The sequence below is a fragment of the Schistocerca nitens genome, chromosome 10, assembly GCF_023898315.1.
Source record: "Schistocerca nitens isolate TAMUIC-IGC-003100 chromosome 10, iqSchNite1.1, whole genome shotgun sequence".
NCBI classification, from domain to species: domain Eukaryota; kingdom Metazoa; phylum Arthropoda; class Insecta; order Orthoptera; family Acrididae; genus Schistocerca; species Schistocerca nitens.
Genome location: NC_064623.1, coordinates 78753060 through 78774177, shown reverse-complemented (window position 1 = coordinate 78774177; position 21118 = coordinate 78753060). Strand labels below are relative to the sequence as shown.

Here is a 21118-nt window from a genome sequence, read left to right as displayed (position 1 = left end):
ATAGCATTTTTTGCACAGGTCAGGCAAGACGTGAGCCATTTATTTTAGCGCAGTTTCCACATTGTGATTAGTGCAGTAGGAAGGGTACAGAACAGTAGTCAGGGGGTTATGAGATTGAACCTGACATTGAAAATTTTTTGTTTCTAATTTTTATGTTGTTTACACTGCAAATAAACTGAAATAATGCTCAGAATTTATGAACATTTTCCTAAGACATGAAAAGGGAAGACAAAGGAAATTTTGGTATTTGCAAATAAATTTATGTGCAGAGATTTTAATGCATAAATGAGAACTTCTTCTACAAAATTAGATCCTTTTATAATTTTTTAGTTGACTTATGCATGCTGGCGTGATACTCATAAGAACAGGGAAATCATAATTAATTACATAAAAGTTTCTCATGAAAAACAGACCTGGTTTCCATTCATAAAAGTTTCTCTCCCATCACACTGTTTGTCAGCAAACAATGCATAATGCAAAATTTTGCCAAATATTGGCAAGGATAGATAGTGATGTACAATGGAATGTATTTTGAAAAAGTCCTCTTACTCTTCAAAATGAAACTAATGCAGTACGAAGTCCAGAACACTTTAATTACAGTCCCTTCTCAAAATGTTATTTGCAGTCCTCGTGGACATCGTAAGTACAGCCTTTCCTTTGAAATTTATTTCCAGTCCCAAATTTTCCTTTGCCTTTCCTTTTCATGCATTTTATGAAAACATCAATAAATACAATGTATTTAGCATTATTTCAGTTTATTGCTGTGTAAGTAATGTAAAATTTGAAAATAAAAAATAAAAAAGTTTCCACATAGACACTCGATACCAAGACCCTAGGATCACTGTTCTCTAACCTTCCCACTGCACTGACCGCCTCCTGGAAATCACGCTAACATAAAAGCCTTGTGCCTTGCCCAAAGCACACCAAAACTGCTATTTTTTTTCTAAATGCCTGACCATCTGGAGCTTCCACTCCTGCCTCTTTCATTTCTGGCCAAACCCTGCATATACCATAATTATGGTCGAAATCGGTAATGACGAGTAGGTATAGTCCCCGTGTTTGCCTGTTCTGTTTCATTTGGTAGAAATTTAAAAAAAAAATGTCACTTCTCCATTTCTGTGTTGTTGTTGTTTATGAACCTTCATATATTTTATTTCCAGATCAAAACTCCTGTTCAAGGAAGCAAGAGAAAATATGTCCTCATGGCCATTAACAGAAGAATATCGCCGCTGAAAATTAATCCTTATTTTGTAAGTAGGCCTCGTCTTTTATATCTCAGTTGTATGTTGACACATGTTTCTTAAAGTATTATTGTAGTTAGACACTGTAGCAAACTGATTAGTATATATCAATAAATGTTTTTTGAAAACATAATATAGTGGGCAGATGAAAAGTCTACTCACGAAGGAGGGTGGGAGAAAACACACATAACAGCTAAGGAAATGTACAGGCCATCGCAGCCAATGAGCTATTCTCCTGAAAAGGGTTGAAGGGGCAGGAAGAGGTGAGAAGGAAAAGAATTGGCAAGGTATAGGAAAACCAGAGCCCAGGACAGAGGCTATATACTAGACAGGATGATAAGGAAAAGCTTAATGCTGGGACTGGACCAGATGAGATTTGAAAACGTATGAGCTTGGAGGTGGAAGATAGGATAATAATCAAGACAGAGATAACTGACAAAACAGCATGCAAAAGTTAATAAGAGTGGAAAGCTAATTGCATTGTACATGGGGTCTAGAGGTTCCCGATTGGCTGTCACAGATTTTGATAAAATTTGATGTGAACAAGCACACGTGTTCTTAATGAACATTGATAAAATTTCATGATCATTAATTCAATACTTCTGGAGGTATAATCATTTGTTAGACTCCATAGTGCAGCTATCAACAGTGCGTCAGTGAGTTTTTAGCAACTTGGATACATAATATCTCCAGTAACATTTTCTTGAAAGAAACAAAACTAGGTCAGCTTGTATAACTTTTTGCACTCTCTTTAGTGAAATAATAATAATAATAAAAGATTTCCTGGACAATTTACATTTGGATAATTTGAAGCAAAGTCAGCCAAAAACAATAGATGCTCAAAAAACTGTGGAGCTTAGCTTTTTATATCTCCAGAAGTCACTGCGGGATACCCCTGAGACCTTGCACACTGTAACTTATCAATACAAGGTATTCGAGTACAAAATTTTGTTTTCTACTGATTAAAATTGATTACAAGTTGAACATTTTTCAAAAAACTCCAAAACTGCCTTTTTTGGCCCACTTTTACAAAATAGTCTCTCCTGCAAACACTGTAAACCATTTTCATTAGAACATTAGAAATCTCATGTTCTAAACCACCTAAAAACTATATTTGCTCTTGCAATGTGACCATATAAGATTCTAAAGAACAGCAACAAAGTGGAGGTGCATTGAAAATGGGCCCGTATTCCACTGGTACTGAAAATAAATCTGAAATCTTTTATTATGTTCTATAATTGTTTACTACACTCTGGGGAAGGAAATATCAAAAAATCTGCTTGACAAGGAAGTGAGGTAAAAGCTGAATAACTTGAAAAATTTCAAAGAAGGAGTGTCTTTACACGTCATAGTGTGTTTTAGTTTTTATGCTATAACTATAGAATGAAACTGGTTTTAAGCTTCACAGTTTAACTTGTATTGCCAAGTCAGTGAAGACCATGGTAGTAAAATTGTTGCTTGAGACCTGCAACACACATTGTATAAATAGCACGCAGATTTTACGCCACTGTCACATTGTGTAAATTTTTTGGAATAGATTGATGTTATAGAGAATAATTAGTACGTGTTTTTAAAACATACACATATTCACACAAGCGAACACACATCACGCATACTCAGCCACCATAACTGGCAGCTCCGGTCAGAATGTGATTGTCATGCGAATAGCAATTTGGAGAGGGGCGGGGAAGGGGGAGGAATAGCTGGGTACAGGTGGGGTGAGAGAAGAGCCCTGTCTGGCAGGGCTCGCAGGGACTAGCGACTGCCAGGTGCAGCGTCTGGAAGAGGGATGTGAGAGAAAAAAGTGGAAAGCAAAAAAGGAGGAGAGCATAAAAGGAGAGTAGAGGAAAAGGAGGGGAGCAGAAAAGGAGAAAGGAGAACAGCAGAAAAGGAGGGGAGCGGAAAAGGAATGGAGCAAGGAAGTTGAAAGAACAGACAGGTACGGTGGCAGAGGGCAGCACACAAAGAGGATGAGGGAATGTGAGAGGGGATGAGGTGATAGGGCAAGGGTTGGAAGCTGTTGGGTGGAGGGTGTGTGAGCACAAGGTTACTGTAGGTTGAGGCTGGGATGATTTCGGGAGCAGAGGATATATTGTAACAATAACTCCAATCTGTGCACTTCAGGAAAGCTGGTGGTGGAAGGGAGAGGGGGATCCACATGGCCCAGGTTGTGAGGCAGCCATTGAAATCAAGCATGTTATGTTCCACAGCATTTTGTATCACAGGGTGGTCAACTTTGCTTTTGGCTACTGGTTGGCTGTGGCTATTCAGCCTAATAGATAGCAGGTTGGTTGTCATAACACCTATAAACTCCGTCAGAGTGATCCCATCATGGAAATCCAATATAACCTCCAATCCCTGCTTAAGGCCTTAGGCCTTTCCCAGAACCTCTCCCCTGAATACATTTCCCTCCTCACCCCTATGATAACCCTCTCACCTTCTACGTGCTCCCCAAAATTCACAAACCCAACAATCTGGATGACCCATTGTAATTTGTTATTGTTTTCCCACAGAAAAGATTTCAATCCTAATTCACCAACACCTCCGACCAATTGCGCATAATCCAGCTCCCATGTCAAACATATCAACCATTTCATTAGCCGACCCTCCACCATCCCCACCCCTTTACCGCCTGGTTGCCTACTGGTCACTGCTGATACCACTTCTCTATACATTAACACCCTTCCTGCCCATGGTCTTGCCACAATTGAACACAAACTCCCAGTTTCCTTCAGACTCCAAACCCACTACCTCATTCACCTAACTAACTCTATCGTAACACATAACTACTTCTCCTTTGAAGAGAATGTATACAAACAAATCTGCAGCACAGCCTTGGGCACCCACATGGCGCCCTCCTAAGCCAATATGTTTACAGGCCATTTAGAGGAGACCTTCCTAGCTTCCCAGAACCCCAAGCCCCTGATTTGGTTCAAGTTCATTGATGATATCTTCATGATCTGGACTCAAAGCCAACACTCCCTATTCTCATGCCTTCACAGCCCCAACACTTCGTCTCCCATCCACTTCACCTCATACTCCACAACTCAGCATGCCACCTTCCTCTTTGTTGGCTCCATCCACACCTCCACCCACATTAAACCCACCAACCAGCTACAATACCTCCATTTTGAGAGCAGCTGTCAATCCAATAACAAACATCCATCCCATACAGCCGTGCTCCCCGGGGACGGCATATCTGCAGTGATAACAACTCCCTTCCCAGTATCCTGGAAGTCTCAAAAAGCCCTTCACAGTTAGGCACTATCACTCACATCTAGTCCACTTCCCCCCGCACTCTTCCACCCCGCACTCTTCCTCCCTGCACTCTTCCCCCCCCCCCGCACTCTTCCCCCCCGCACTCTTCCCCCCCCCCGCACTCTTCCCCCCCCGCACTCTTCCCCCCCCGCACTCTTCCCCCCCCGCACTCTTCCCCCCCGCACTCTTCCCCCCCGCACTCTTCCCCCCCCGCACTCTTCCCCCCCCCGCACTCTTCCCCCCCGCACTCTTCGCCACCCCGCACTCTTCCCCCCCTGCACTCTTCCCCCCCCGCACTCTTCCGCCCCCGCACTCTTCCCCCCCCGCCTGCACTCTTCCCCCCCCGCTGCACTCTTCCCCCCCCGCTGCACTCTTCCCCCCCCGCTGCACTCTTCCCCCCCCCGCTGCACTCTTCCCCCCCGCACTCTTCCCCCCGCACTCTTCCCCCCCGCACTCTTCCCCCCCCCGCACTCTTCCCCCCCGCACTCTTCCCCACCGCATCTTCACAACCCCGCACTCTCCCCCCCGCACTCTTCCCCCCTGCACTCTTCCCCCTGCACTCTTCCCCCCGCACTCTTCCCCCCCGCACTCTTCCCCCCCCCCCGCACTCTTCCCACACCCGCACTCTCCCCTCCGCACTCCCCCCCCCCGCACTCTCCCCCCCCGCACTCTCCCCCGCACTCTCCCCCCGCACTCTCCCCCCGCACTCTCCCCCCGCACTCTCCCCCCGCACTCTCCCCCCCCCCCCGCACTCTCCCCCCCGCACTCTCCCCCCCGCACTCTTCCCCCCCCGCACTCTTCCCCCCCCGCACTTTTCCCCCCCCCCGCACTCATCCCCCCCGCACTCTTCCCCCGGCACTCTTCCCCCCGCACTCTTCCCCCCCGCACTCTTCACCCCCCGCACTCTTCCCCCCCCGCACTCTTCCCCCCCCGCACTCTTCCCCCCCGCACTCTTCCCCCCCGCACTCTTCCCCCCCGCACTCTTCCCCCCGCACTCTTCCCCCCGCACTCTTCCCCCCGCACTCTTCCCCCCGCACTCTTCCCCCCCGCACTCTTCCCCCCGCACTCTTCCCCCCCGCACTCTTCCCCCCCGCACTCTTTCCCCCCCGCACTCTTCCCCCGCCCCGCACTCTTCCCCCCCCCCCCGCACTCTTCCCCCCCGCTCTCTTCCCCCCCCCGCACTCTTCCCCCCCGCACTCTTCCCCCCCGCACTCTTCCCCCCCCGCACTCTTCCCCCCCGCACTCTTCCCCCCCGCATTCTTCCCCCCCCCGCACTCTTCCCACCCCGCGCTCTTCCCCCCCACCGCAATCTTCCCGCCCCCCCCACTCTCTTCCCCCCCGCACTCTTCCCCCCACACTCTTCCCCCCGCACTCTTCCCCCGCACTATCCACCCCGCACTCTTCCCCCCCGCACTCTTCCCCCCCGCTCTCTTCCCCCCCGCTCTCTTCCCCCCCGCACTCTTCCCCCCCCCGCACTCTTCCCCCCCGCACTCTTCCCCCCCCCGCACTCTTCCCCCCCGCACTCTTCCCCCCCGGACTCTTCCCCCCCGCACTCTTCCCCCCCCGCACTCTTCCCCCCCGCACTCTTCCCCCCCGCACTCTTCCCCCCCGCACTCTTCCCCACCGCACTCTTCCCCACCGCACTCTTCCCCACCGCACTCTTCCCCCCGCACTCTTCACCCCCCGCAACTCTTCCCCCCCGCACTCTTCACCCCCCGCACTCTTCCCCCCCCCCCCGCACTCTTCACCCCCCGCACTCTTCCCCCCGCACTCTTCCCCCTCGCACTCTTCCCCCCCGCACTCTCCCCCCCGCACTCTTCCCCCCCGCACTCTCCCCCCCCCGCACTCTTCCCCCCCGCACTCCCCCCCCCCCCCCGTACTCTTCCCCCCCGCACTCCCCCCCCGTACTCTTCCCCCCCGCACTCTGCCCCGCCCCCCCCGCACTCTGCCCCGCCCCCCCGCACTCTGCCCCCGCCCCCCCGCACTCACACCCCCCCCCCCGCACTCATCCCCCCCGCACTCATCCCCCCACGCACTCTGCCCCGCCCCCCCGCACTCTTCCCCCCTGCCGCACTCTTCCCCCCCGCATTCTTCCCTCTCCCCCCGCACTCTTCCACGCCCGCACACTCCCCCCCCCCCGCACTCTTCCACCCCCCCCCCCCCCCGCTGCACTATTCCCCCCCCGAACTCTTCCCCCCGCACTCTTCCCCCGCCACTCATCCCCCACGCACTCTGCCCCGCCCCCCCGCACTCTTCCCCCCCCGCACTCTTCCCCCCCCGCACTCGTCCCCCCCGCACTCTCCACCCCCCCCCCCCCCCGCACTCTCCCCCCGCACTCTTCCCCCCCCCTGCACTCTTCCCCCTGCACTCTTCCCCCTGCACTCTTCCCCCCTGCACTCTTCCCCCCTGCACTCTTCCCCCCTGCACTCTTCCCCCCTGCACTCTTCCCCCCCCCGCACTCTTCCCCCCGCACTCTTCCCCCCCCCCCCCCCGCACTCTTCCCCCCCCCGCATTCCCCCCCCCCCCGCACTCTTCCCCCCCGCACTCTTCCCCCCCCGCACTGTTCCCCCCGCACTCTTCCCCCCGCACTCTTCCCCCCGCACTCTTTCCCCACCGCACTCATACCCCCCGCACTCATACCCCCCGCACTCATACCCCCCGCACTCATACCCCCCGCACTCATACCCCCGCACTCATACCCCCCGCACTCATACCCCCCGCACTCATACCCCCCGCACTCTTCCCCCCGCATTCTTCCCCCCCGCACTCTTCCCCCCCGCACTCTTCCCCCCCGCACTCTTCCCCCCCGCACTCTTCCCCCCCGCACTCTTCCCCCCCGCACTCTTCCCCCCCGCACTCTTCCCCCCCCCCGCACTCTTCCCCCGCACTGGTCCCCCCCGCACTCTTCCCCCCCCCCCGCACTCTTCCCCCGCACTGGTCCCCCCCGCACTTTTCCCCCCCGCACTCTTCCCCCCGCACTTCCGCCCCCCCCCCGCACTTCCGCCCCCCCCCCGCACTCATCCCGCCCGCACTCTTCCCCCCCCCCCCCGCACTCTTCCCCCCCCCCGCACTCTTCCCCCCCCGCACTCTTACCCTCCCCACACACTCTTCGCCACCCACCCGCACCCTACGACCCCCCCCCCGCACCCTTCGCCACCCCGCACCCTTCGCCCCCCGCACCCTTCGCACCCCCCACACCCATCGCTCCCCCTGCATCCTTCGCCCCACACGCACCCTCCGCCCCCCTGCACTAATCGACCCCCCAACCCGCACACTTCGCCCGCCCCCCGCCCTCACACTTCGCCCCCCGCCCGCACACTTCGCTCCCCGCCCGCAATCTTCGCCCCCCGCCCGCAATCTTCGCCCCCTGCCCGCAATCTTCGCCCCCCGCCCGCACTCTTTGCATGCCCCCCCGCACTCTTTGAAACCCCGCACTCTTTGCCACCCCCGCACTCTTGCCACCCCCGCACTCTTGCCCCCCCGCACTCATACACCCCGCACTCTTCCCCCCCGCATTCTTCCCCCCCGCACTCTTCCCCCCTGCACTCTTCCCCCCCCCCCCCCGCACTCTTCCCCCCCGCACTCTTCCCCCCCGCACTCTTCCCCCCCGCACTCTTCCCCCCCGCACTGTTCCCCCCCGCACTGTTCCCCCCCCCCCCCCCCGCACTCATACCCCCCGCACTCTTCCCCCCCCCCCCCGCACTCATACCCCCCGCACTCATACCCCCCGCACTCTTCCCCCCCGCACTCTTCCCCCCCGCACTCTTCCCCCCCGCACTCTTCCCCCCCGCACTCTTCCCCCCCGCACTCTTCCCCGCACTGGTCCCCCCCGCACTTTTCCCCCCCGCACTCTTCCCCCCGCACTTCCGCCCCCCCCCCGCAAACATCCCGCCCGCACTCTTCCCCCCCCCCCCCCCCCGCACTCTTACCCTCCCCACACACTCTTCGCCACCCACCCGCACCCTACGACGCCCCCCGCACCCTTCGCCACCCCGCACCCTTCGCCCCCCGCACCCTTCGCACCCCCCACACCCATCGCTCCCCCTGCATCCTTCGCCCCACACGCACCCTCCGCCCCCCTGCACTAATCGACTCCCCAACCCCGCACACTTCGCCCCCCCCCGCCCGCACACTTCGCCCCCCGCCCGCACACTTCGCTCCCCGCCCGCAATCTTCGCCCCCCGCCCGCAATCTTCGCCCCCCGCCCGCAATCTTCGCCCCCCGCCCGCAATCTTCGCCCCCCGCCCGCACTCTTTGCATGCCCCCCCGCACTCTTTGCCACCCCCGCACTCTTTGCCACCCCCGCACTCTTTGCCACCCCCGCACTCTTTGCCACCCCCGCACTCTTTGCCACCCCCGCACTCTTTGCCCCCCCGCACTCTTCGCCCCCCGCTCTCTTCGGGCTCCCCCCGCAACCTTCGCGCCCCCCCCCCCCCCGCCCGCACTCTTCGCCACCCCAGCACTCTTCGCCCCCCCCCCGCACCCTTGGCCCCCCGCACTCCTCCCGACCCGCACTCTTCGACCCACCGCCCCGCACTCTTCGACCCACCGCCCCGCACTCTTCGACACAACGCCCCGCACTCTTCGCCCCACCGCCCCGCACTCTTCGCCCCACCGCCCCGCACTCTTCGCCACACCGCCCCGCACTCTTCGCCCCACCGCCCCGCACTCTTCGCCCCACCGCCCCGCACTCTTCGCCCCACCGCCCCGCACTCTTCGCCCCACCGCCCCGCACTCTTCGCCCCACCGCCCCGCACTCTTCGCCCCACCGCCCCGCACTCTACGCCCCACCGCCCCGCACTCTTCGCCCCACCGCCCCGCACTCTTGGCACCCCCTCCCCCCCCACTCTTCGCCCCACACCCCGCACTCTTGGCACCCCCTCCCCCCCACCGCACTCTTCACCGACGAACACCGCACTCTTCGCCCCCAACCCCACACTCTTCGCCCCACCACCCCGCACTCTTCGCCCCACCGCCCCGCACTCTTCGCCCCACTACCCCGCACTCTTCGCCCCACCGCCCCGCACTCTTCGCCCCACCGCCCCGCACTCTTCGCCCCACCGCCCCGCACTCTTCCCCCCCCGCACTCTTCCCCCCCGCACTCTTCCCCCCCCCCTGCACACCCTCCCCCCCCCCCCCGCACTCTACCCCCCCCCCCCCCCCCGCACTCTTCCCCCCCGCACTGTTCGACCCCCCCGCACTCTTCCCCCTCCGCACTCTTCCCCCCCGCACTGTTCCCCCCCGCACTCTTCCCCCCGCACTGTCCCCCCCGCACTCTTCCCCCCCGCACTCATACCCCCCGCACTCATACCCCCCGCACTCTTCCCCCCCGCACTCATACCCCCCGCACTCATACCCCCCGCACTCATACCCCCCGCACTCATACCCCCGCACTCTTCCCCCCCGCACTCTTCCCCCCCGCACTCTTCCCCCCCGCACTGTTCCCCCCCCCCCCCCGCACTCTTCCTCCTGCACTGGTCCCCCCCCGCACTCTTCCCCCCCGCACTTCCCCCCCCCCCCCCCCGCACTCATCCCGCCCGCACTCTTCCCCCCCCCCGCACTCTTACCCTCCCAACACACTCTTCGCCACCCACCCGCACCCTACGACCCCCCCGCACCCTTCGCCACCCCGCACCCTTCGCCCCCCGCACCCTTCGCACCCCCCACACCCATCGCTCCCCCTGCATCCTTCGCCCCACACGCACCCTCCGCCCCCCTGCACTAATCGACCCCCCAACCCCGCACACTTCGCCCCCCCCCGCCCGCACACTTCGCCCCCCGCCCGCACACTTCGCTCCCCGCCCGCAATCTTCGCCCCCCGCCCGCAATCTTCGCCCCCCGCCCGCAATCTTCGCCCCCCGCCCGCAATCTTCGCCCCCCGCCCGCACTCTTAGCATGCCCCCCCCCGCACTCTTTGCCACCCCCGCATCTTTGCCACCCCCGCACTCTTTGCCCCCCGCACTCATACCCCCCGCACTCTTCCCCCCCGCATTCTTCCCCCCCGCACTCATCCCCCTGCACTCTTCCCCCCTGCACTCTTCCCCCCCCGCACTCTTCCCCCCCGCACTCTTCCCCCCCGCACTCTTCCCCCCCGCACTCTTCCCCCCCGCACTCTTCCCCCCCGCACTCTTCCCCCCCGCACTGTTCCCCCCCCCCCGCACTCATACCCCCCGCACTCATACCCCCCGCACTCTTCCCCCCCGCACTCTTCCCCCCCGCACTCATACCCCCCGCACTCATACCCCCCGCACTCATACCCCCCGCACTCTTCCCCCCCCCTCCCCCGCACTCTTCCCCCCCGCACTCTTCCCCCCCGCACTCTTCCCCCCCGCACTGTTCCCCCCCCCCGCACTCTTCCCCCCGCACTGGTCCCCCCCGCACTCTTCCCCCCGCACTTCCGCCCCCCCCCCCCCGCACTCATCCTGCCCGCACTCTTCCCCCCTCCCGCACTCTTACCCTCCCCACACACTCTTCGCCACCCACCCGCACCCTACGACGCCCCCCGCACCCTTCGCCACCCCGCACCCTTCGCCCCCCGCACCCTTCGCACCCCCCACACCCATCGCTCCCCCTGCATCCTTCGCCCCACACGCACCCTCCGCCCCCCTGCACTAATCGACCCCCCAACCCCGCACACTTCGCCCCCCCCCACCCGCACACTTCGCCCCCCGCCCGCACACTTCGCTCCCCGCCCGCACACTTCGCTCCCCGCCCGCAATCTTCGCCCCCCGCCCGCAATCTTCGCCCCCCGCCCGCAATCTTCGCCCCCCGCCCGCACTCTTTGCATGCCCCCCCCGCACTCTTTGCCACCCCCGCACTCTTTGCCACTCCCGCACTCTTTGCCACCCCCGCACTCTTTGCCACCCCCGCACTCTTTGCCCCCCCGCACTCTTCGCCCCCCGCTCTCTTCGGGCTCCCCCCGCAACCTTCGCGCCCCCCCCCCAGCCCGCACTCTTCGCCACCCCAGCACTCTTCGCCCCCCCCCCCGCACCCTTGGCCCCCCGCACTCCTCCCGACCCGCACTCTTCGACCCACCGCCCCGCACTCTTCGACCCACCGCCCCGCACTCTTCGACACAACGCCCCGCACTCTTCGCCCCACCGCCCCGCACTCTTCGCCCCACCGCCCCGCACTCTTCGCCCCACCACCCCGCACTCTTCGCCCCACCGCCCCGCACTCTTCGCCCCACCGCCCCGCACTCTTCGCCCCACCGCCCCGCACTCTTCGCCCCACACCCCGCACTCTTGGCACCCCCTCCCCCCCACTCTTCGCCCCACACCCCGCACTCTTGGCACCCCCTCCCCCCACCGCACTCTTCACCGACGAACACCGCACTCTTCGCCCCCAACCCCACACTCTTCGCCCCACCACCCCGCACTCTTCGCCCCACCGCCCCGCATTCTTCGCCCCACACCCCGCACTCTTGGCACCCCCTCCCCCCCACTCTTCGCCCCACACCCCGCACTCTTGGCACCCCCTCCCCCCACCGCACTCTTCACCGACGAACACCGCACTCTTCGCCCCCAACCCCACACTCTTCGCCCCACCACCCCGCACTCTTCGCCCCACCGCCCCGCACTCTTCGCCCCACTGCCCCGCACTCTTCGCCCCACTGCCCCGCACTCTTCGCCCCACCGCCCCGCACTCTTCGCCCCACCGCCCCGCACTCTTCGCCCCACCACCCCGCACTCTTCGCCCCACCGCCCCGCACTCTTCCCCCCCCCGCACTCTTCCCCCCCCCGCACTCATCCCCCCCCCCGCACTCTCCCCCTCCCCGCACTCTCCCCCCCCCCCCGCACTCTTCCCCCCCGCACTGTTCGCCCCCCCGCACTCTTCCCCCCCGCACTGTTCCCCCCCCGCACTCTTCCCCCCCGCACTGTTCCCCCCCCGCACTCTTCCCCCCGCACTGTCCCCCCCGCACTCTTCCCCCCCGCACTCTTCCCCCCCGCACTCATACCCCCCGCACTCATACCCCCCGCACTCTTCCCCCCCGCACTCATACCCCCCGCACTCATACCCCCCGCACTCATACCCCCCGCACTCATACCCCCCCGCACTCATACCCCCCGCACTCTTCCCCCCGCACTCTTCCCCCCTGCATTTCCCCCCCCCCCCCGCACTCTTCCCCCCCGCACTCTTCCCCCCCGCACTGTTCCCCCCCCCCGGCACTCTTCCCCCCGCACTGGTCCCCCCCGCACTCTTCCCCCCCGCACTTTCCCCCCCCGCACTCATCCCGCCCGCACTCTTCCCCCCCCCCCCCGCACTCTTACCCTCCCCACACACTCTTCGCCACCCACCCGCACCCTACGACCCCCCCCGCACCCTTCGCCACCCCGCACCCTTCGCCCCCCGCACCCTTCGCACCCCCCACACCCATCGCTCCCCCTGCATCCTTCGCCCCACACGCACCCTCCGCCCCCCTGCACTAATCGACCCCCCAACCCCGCACACTTCGCCCACCCCCCGCCCGCACACTTCGCCCCCCGCCCGCACACTTCGCTCCCCGCCCGCAATCTTCGCCCCCCGCCCGCAATCTTCGCCCCCCGCCCGCACTCTTTGCATGCCCCCCCCGCACTCTTTGCCACCCCCGCACTCTTTGCCACCCCCGCACTCTTTGCCCCCCCGCACTCTTCGCCCCCCGCTCTCTTCGGGCTCCCCCCGCAACCTTCGCGCCCCCCCCCCCCCCCCGCCCGCACTCTTCGCCACCCCAGCACTCTTCGCCCCCCCCCCCCCGCACCCTTGGCCCCCCGCACTCCTCCCGACCCGCACTCTTCGACCCACCGCCCCGCACTCTTCGACCCACCGCCCCGCACTCTTCGACACAACGCCCCGCACTCTTCGCCCCACCGCCCCGCACTCTTCGCCCCACCGCCCCGCACTCTTCGCCCCACCGCCCCGCACTCTTCGCCCCACCACCCCGCACTCTTCGCCCCACCGCCCCGCACTCTTCGCCCCACCGCCCCGCACTCTTGGCACCCCCTCCCCCCCACTCTTCGCCCCACACCCCACACTCTTGGCACCCCCTCCCCCCCACCGCACTCTTCACCGACGAACACCGCACTCTTCGCCCCCAACCCCACACTCTTCGCCCCCCACCCCACACTCTTCGCCCCCCACCCCACATTCTCCCCCCTGCGGGTTCGGGGGTTAGAATAGGCCCGCGGTATTCCTGCCTGTCGTAAGAGGCGACTAAAAGGAGTCTCAAATGTTTCGGCCTTATGTGATGGTCCCCTCTCGGGTTTGACCTCCATCTTTCTAAATTATTCCGAAGAGCGAGCCAATTGGGGAAGGGCGCCTTACATGGTGCACTGTATCCGTCGTGCATTAAGACCTTTAGCCGGCTTTCTCGTCGTTGCAATGGTGTCCCGCTCGTTTTCGATCTCTTGGGCGATTCCCACGCTGCACTCTGCAGTGTTTCTTATCTGCGACGACGACCTTGGTCAGTTTTGCACCTAAGATCCAGCACGGTAGCCAGTCCGTTGTGGTGGGGCCGCCATGTACCCTCTTGGTTGTAGCCCCCTGACAACACAGGGATCGCTCTACTGATGCCTGCGCCGTTAACTCCCCACGTATGCCAAGGAGTAGATGCCCATCTCCTTGGGGCATCAGGACTCCCGGCAATGGCCGTCCTGCCAGGTGGCTATTGCTGCGGCTGGGTGGCGCCCGTGGGGAGGGCCCTTGGTCGGAGTAGGTGGCATCAGGGCGGATGACCCGCAATGAAGCGTGGTACATCATCTCTCGCTGGCGGCCAGCCGTCAGCAGTCTCTAAGCGTTCCAAAGCTCACTTTAAGGCTAATGTGTATGACCCCAAATCGTTCCCCTCCCTGGCCACACCATGGGAGGAACGAAAGGCTATGAATGAGAGCGACAGGTATTCGCCCCGGTATCTCGTCTGTACCAGAGCTGACGGGGAATCGTTTGTGTCTGTGAAGCCTCAGTTTTTTGTGGAACATTTAGAGGACAAGTTCGGGGAGGTGGAGGGCTTGTCCAAGATGCGGTCAGGGTCAGTCTTAATAAAAACGGCATCCTCTGCCCAGTCACGAGCCTTGCTCGCTTGTACGAAGTTGGGGGATGTTTCTGTCACTATCACCCCCCATAAAAGCTTAAATATGGTTCAGGGAATTATTTTTCACCGCGATCTCCTTTTACAGTCCGATGACGAGCTGCGCGCCAACTTAGAGCGACGAGGTGTACATTTCGTCCGGCGCGTTCATCGGGGTCCGAGGGACAATCAGGTTGCTACCGGTGCCTTCATCTTGGCCTTCGAGGGTGATACGTTACCGGAAAAGGTCAAGGTGATGGTCTACCGATGTGACGTCAAGCCCTATATCCCTCCCCCGATGCGGTGCTTTAAGTGCTGGAAGTTCGGTCACATGTCCTCTCGCTGTACTTCTAGCCTCACATGTCGAGATTGTGGACGCCCATCTCATCCCGATACTCCATGTGCTCCGCCTCCCGTCTGTGTCAACTGTGGAGAGCCCCATTCCCCTTGCTCGCCGGACTGTAGTGTCTTACAGAAAGAACGCAAAATCATGGAATATAAGACCCTGGACCGACTGACTTACACTGAGGCCAAGCGGAAATTTGAACGGCTACATCCCGTGCGCATGATGTCATCTTATGCCTCCACTGTCACTCCTGCTCCAGCTCCTTCAGCTGCAAGATATACAGTCAGCTCTCGGAACCAGAGGACCTCACCTGCCCCCTTGACAATGGGGGCCCCTTCTCTTGCTGTTGCTCCCACACCATCTACCTCGGGAGCAGCACCCACTAAACCATCGGGGACGCCAGTCCCCCCTTCTCAGCCGGAGAAGCGTAAGTCTTCTTCGGCTTCTCTCGCTCGGAAGGGATCCCTTGGGTCACTCCCTTCCCAGGTTCCTACCAGCGGCACAGCAGACACCAGCCAGTGGCTGAAGCAGCCACAGGTCGCTGGTCGACGGGCTTCGCGTTCCACTTCGGTCCCAGAGACTGACTCCACTAAGCCCTCTCACCAACGGCAACCAAAGGAACAGCGAGAGAAAACGACTCTGAAGACCCGTAAGTCCAAGACACCTTCGGTGGCACCTACTCCACCGCTACATAAAAGCTCTGCATCTGAGGATGAGGTGGAGATCCTTGCGTCCGCTGAGGACCTCGATCTCGCCGATCCCTCAGACGCAATGGGTAGCACTTGCACGGGTGCTCCATCGGATGTGGCAGGTGACCCAGCGGCGTAATCTGCCTTCCCAGTCCCGTCACGCCTTTCTCCGCAATGGCTACTACCATCCTCCAGTGGAACTGCAGCGGTTTCTTCCACCATCTCGCTGAGCTCCGCCAACTTATCAGCCTTCACCCTTTCTTCTGCATTGCTCTCCAGGAAACTTGGTTTCCTGCAATGCGAACCCCCGCCCTCCGTGGCTATCGGGGTTATTATAAGAACCGAGCAGCTTATGAAAGGGTGTCTGGTGGCGTCTGCATATATGTCCTTCACACTCTGCACAGCGAGTCTGTCCCTCTCCAGACGCCCTTAGAGGCTGTCGCTGTACGCGTGTGGACGCCACAGGCTGTTACCGTCTGCAGTGTTTACATTCCACCGGATGGTGATTTCTCGCAGCATGTCCTGGCTGCACTGGTCGCCCAATTGCCGCCACCTTTCTTGCTCTTGGGCGACTTCAACGCCCATAACCCTCTGTGGGGTGGGTCAGTGGCAACAGGTCGAGGCGCCATCGTTGAGGGTTTCTTGTCGCAGCTCGATCTCTCGCTGTTAAATGATGGTGCCTTCACACACTTCAGTGTGGCGCATGGCACCTACTCCGCCATTGACCTTTCCATCTGTAGCCATAGCCTCTTACCGTCTGTCCACTGGAGTGTGCATGACGACCTGTGTGGTAGTGACCACTTTCCGATCTTTTTGTCACTACCACAGCGCCACTCTTCTGGGCGCCCTAGCAGATGGGCTATGAATAAGGCTGACTGGGACTTGTTCTCCTCCACTGCCGCTTTTGAGCCTCTCTCTACTGATGACATTGATGCGATGGTTCAATCGGTCACCACCGGCATCGTTACTGCCGCCGAATCAGCCATTCCCCGTTCCTGTGGGTCCCCTCGGCGGCGGACTGTGCCTTGGTGGTCGCCTGAGATCGCTGAAGCGATTAAAGATCGTCGGCGGGCGCTCCAGCGTCACAAGCGACATCCCTCCATCGCCCACCTTATCGCCTTCAAACGGCTGCGTGCGCGGGCCCGCCTCCTTATCCGCCAAGGCAAGAAGGAGTGCTGGGAGCGGTATGTATCCACCATTGGCCTCCATGTCACTCCATCGCAGGTCTGGGCCAAGATTCGACGCGTCTACGGCCATCGGACCCCTGCCAGCGTCCCTGCGCTCTCACTGAATGGAGCAGTTTGTACTGACTCCGACGTCATTGCAAATCGCTTAGCAGAGCATTTTGCTATGAGTTCCGCCTCTGCGAATTACCCCCAGGCCTTCCGCTCCATTAAAGAGCGGATGGAACGTCGGAGCCTTTCGTTTCGCACCAACCACCTAGAATCTTACAATGCTCCATTTAGTGAGTGGGAATTTCGCAGTGCCCTAGCTGCTTGCCCTGATACCGCTCCTGGGCCAGATGGCATCCACTGTCAGATGCTGAAACACCTTTCAGTGGACTGCCAGCGGCGCCTTCTCGATCTTTACAACCGTCTTTGGGTCGAGGGGGAGTTTCCGTCACAATGGCGGGAAGGCGTTGTCATCCCCGTTTTGAAACCTGGAAAGAACCTTCTGGCGGTGGACAGCTACCGTCCCATTAGCCTCACCAACGTTCTTTGCAAGTTGCTTGAACGGATGGTGAGCCGGCGCTTGAATTGGGTACTGGAGTCTCGGGGCCTTCTTGCTCCGTCTCAGGGTGGGTTCCGTAAAGGCCGCTCCGCCACCGACAATCTGGTGAGCCTGGAGTCGGCCATCCGTACTGCCTTTGCCCGCCGTCAGCACCTGGTCGCTGTCTTTTTCGACATGCGGAAGGCGTACGATACGACATGGCGTCATCACATCCTTTCTACGCTTCATGGATGGGGTCTTCGGGGTCCTCTGCCGATTTTTATCCGCAATTTTCTGTCGTGTCGTACCTTCCGCGTGCAAGTCGCGGCCTCGTATAGTTCCTCCCACGTCCAGGAGAACGGTGTGCCACAGGGTTCTGTTTTAAGTGTCTGTCTGTTTTTAATAGCCATTAACGGGCTTGCTGCGGCCGTGGGAAATTCTGTCTCCGCTTCCCTGTATGCGGACGACTTCTGCCTTTCTTACAGCTCTACTGGCATTGCAGCGGTTGAACGTCAGCTACAGGGCGCTATCCGCAAGGCGCAGTCTTGGGCTGTAGCGCATGGGTTTCAGTTTTCGGCAGCCAAGACCCGCGTTATGCATTTCTGCTGGCGCCGAACAGTCCATCCTGAGCCGCAGCTTTATCTTGCCGACGAACTGCTTGCTGTGGTGGAGACCCACAGGTTTTTGGGGGTGGTTTTCGATGCCCGGTTGACTTGGCTGCCTCATATCCGGCAGCTCAAACAGGCATGTTGGCGGCATCTCAATGCTCTGCGATGTTTGAGCCACACCCGCTGGGGCACCGACCGCTCTACCCTGTTACGGCTCTACCAGGCGCTCATCCAGTCCCGCCTGGATTATGGGAGCCTGGCTTATGGCTCAGCATCCCCATCTGCGTTACGGGTGCTGGACCCAATTCTCCACAGCGGGATACGCCTTGCCACTGGTGCTTTCCGCACCAGCCCTGTGGACAGCGTACTAGTGGAGGCAGGTGTACCTCCACTGCGGTTCCGACGCCAACGTTTGCTGGCCGCTTATACTGCCCATGTTCTAAGCTCGCCCGGGCATCCTAACTATCGTCTCCTGTTCCCGCGATCGGTCGTCCGTCTGCCAGAACGTCGGCCCCGGTCTGGATGTACAATAGCGGTCCGCGTCAAAGAACTTCTCTCTGGGCTTCGGGTTTTTACTGTTCCACCTCCTTTCCGGGCTCCTTTGCATACACCCCCATGGTGTGTTCGTCGCCCTTGCCTTCGGCTCGACTTGGCACAGGGCTCGAAGGACTCGGTCCCTCCAGAGGCCTTCCGCCGCCGCTTTTTTTCCATCCTGGCCACGTATCAGGGCTCTGGAATTGTTTACACCGACGGTTCGATGGTTGCTGGTCGTGTCGGGTATGCGCTCACTCTAGGGGACCATTCCGAACAACGTTCCTTGCCGGATGGCTGCAGCGTTTACACTGCTGAGCTGGTCGCCATCTTTCGTGCCCTAGAGTATATCCGCTCCTGCTCAGGTGAGTCCTTCGTTCTCTGTAGCGATTCCCTGAGCGGTTTACGGGCTCTCGACCAGTGTTTTCCTCGTTCTCGTCTGGTGATGGCTATCCATGAGTCCCTGCATACTCTTGCGCGTTGCGGCCGCTCTGTGGTCTTTGTATGGACCCCCGGTCATGTCGGTATCCCGGGCAATGAACATGCTGACCGCCTGGCGAAGGAGGCCACGGGACAACCGTCTCTGGATGTTGGCCTCCCAGAGACTGATTTGCGGGCAGTCCTCTGCCGAAAAGTTTTTGCGATTTGGGACGCTGAATGGCACGATCGGATCACGCACAATAAACTCCGTGCCATTAAGGAGACGACGACTGTGTGGCGGTCATCCATGCGAGCCAACCGCAGGGACTCAGTCGTCCTTTGTCGGCTCCGAATTGGCCACTCCCGGCTGACACACAGTTATTTACTGCGACGGGAGGACCCACCTTTATGTCGCTGCGGCTCCATTTTGACGGCGGTCCACATTTTATTGGACTGTCCACTTTTAGCTGTGCTCAGGCAGTCGTTCGCACTGCCTGACACGCTCCCTGCCCTTTTAACAGATGACTCGGCTATGGCTGACTTAGTTTTACGTTTTATTCGGGCAGGGGGCTTTTATCATTTAATCTGAGTGTTTGTTATATGTTATTGTTTTGTTGATTCTGGCCTTTGGCCTATGCTTTTCAACTGGTTTTTTAACGTGTTTCTAAGTGGTTGGCTTTTCCTTTTTTTATTTCTATGGTCGGCCAACCACCGTCACACTCTGTGTGGTTTTAGTTCGTTTTGTCTTGTCTTTGTCTCAGTTTCTCTTGTTTTGTATCGTCTGTGTTCTATTCTGTTCCTCGTTTTTATTCTCTGTGGGTGTTCTTTGTCTTTGGAATAAGGGACCGATGACCGTAGCAGTCTGGTCCCTTTGATCCCCCCAAACCAACCAACCAACCACCCCACATTCTTCTCCCCCCCGACCCTCATTCCTCTCCCACTCTTCTCCCCCCGCACTCTTCCCCCCTCACTCTTCTCCCCTCACTCTTCTCCCCCCCGCACTCTTCGCCCCCCACCCCTCACTCTTCTCCCCCCCGCACTCTTCGCCCCCCACCCCTCACTCTTCTCCCCCCCGCACTCTTCGCCCCCCACCCCTCACTCTTCTCCCCCCTGCACTCTTCTCCCCCCACCCCGCACTCTTCTCCACCCCCCGCACGCTTCTCCCCCCCGCACTCTTCAGCCCCCGCAACTATTCGCCTCCCGCACACTCCCCCCCTCTCCGCACTCTCCGCACTCTCCCCCCTCTCCGCACTCTCCCCCCTCTCCGCACTCTCCGTACTCTCCCCCCTCTCCGCACTCTCCCCCCTCTCCGCACTCTCCCTCCTCTCCGCACTCTCCCCCCTCCCCCCTCCGCACTCTACCCCCCTCCCCCCTCTCCGCACTCTACCCCCTCCCCCCTCTCCGCACTCTACCGCCTCCCCCCTCCCAGCACTCTACCACCCTCCTCACTCTCCCCCCTAACCGCACTCTCCCCCCCTAACCGCACTCTCCCCCCCTAACCGCACTCTCCCCCCCTAACCGCACTCTCCCCCCCTAACCGCACTCTCCCCCCCTAACCGCACTCTCCCCCCCTAACCGCACTCTCCCCCCCTAACCGCACTCTCCCCCCCTGACCGCACTCTCCCCACCTGACCGCACTCTCCCCCCCTGACCGCACTCTCCCCCCCTGACCGCACTCTCCCCCCCTGACCGCACTCTCCCCCCCTGACCGCACTCTCCCCCCCTGACCGCACTCTCCCCCCCTGACCGCACTCTCCCCCCCTGACCGCACTCGCCCCCCCCCCTGACCGCACTCGCCCCCCCCTGACCGCACTCTCCCCCCCCTGACCGCACTCTCCCCCCTGACCGCACTCTCCCCCCCTGACCGCACTCTCCCCCCTAACCGCACTCTCCCCCCTAACCGCACTCTCCCCCCCTAACCGCACTCTCCCCCCCTAACCGCACTCTCCCCCCCTAACCGCACACTCCCCCCCTAACCGCACTCTCCCCCCCTAACCGCACTCTCCCCCCCTAACCGCACTCTCCCCCCCTAACCGCACTCTCCCCCCCTAACCGCACTCTCCCCCCCTAACCGCACACTCCCCCCCTAACCGCACTCTCCCCCCCTAACCGCACTCTCCCCCCCCTAACCGCACACTCCCCCCCTCTCCGCACTCTCCCCCCTCACCGCACTCTCCCCCCCTCACCGCACTCTCCCCCCCACTCCGCACTCTCCCCCCCTCACCGCACTCTCCACCCCTCACCGCTCTCTCCCCCCCTCACCGCACTCTCCC

At 60.9% G+C, this 21118-nt stretch overlaps 1 protein-coding gene across 1 annotated transcript in view; it reads left to right on the top strand.

The window, feature by feature from the left end:
- The window catches only part of LOC126210208 (nuclear RNA export factor 1-like), a 204129-nt gene that overhangs the window by 65969 nt on the left and 117042 nt on the right, over positions 1-21118 (top strand). The window contains exon 5 of the mRNA XM_049939387.1: positions 1161-1250. Coding sequence (XP_049795344.1) covers positions 1161-1250 — 90 coding nt within the window. The remainder of the gene's footprint in view (positions 1-1160; positions 1251-21118) is intronic.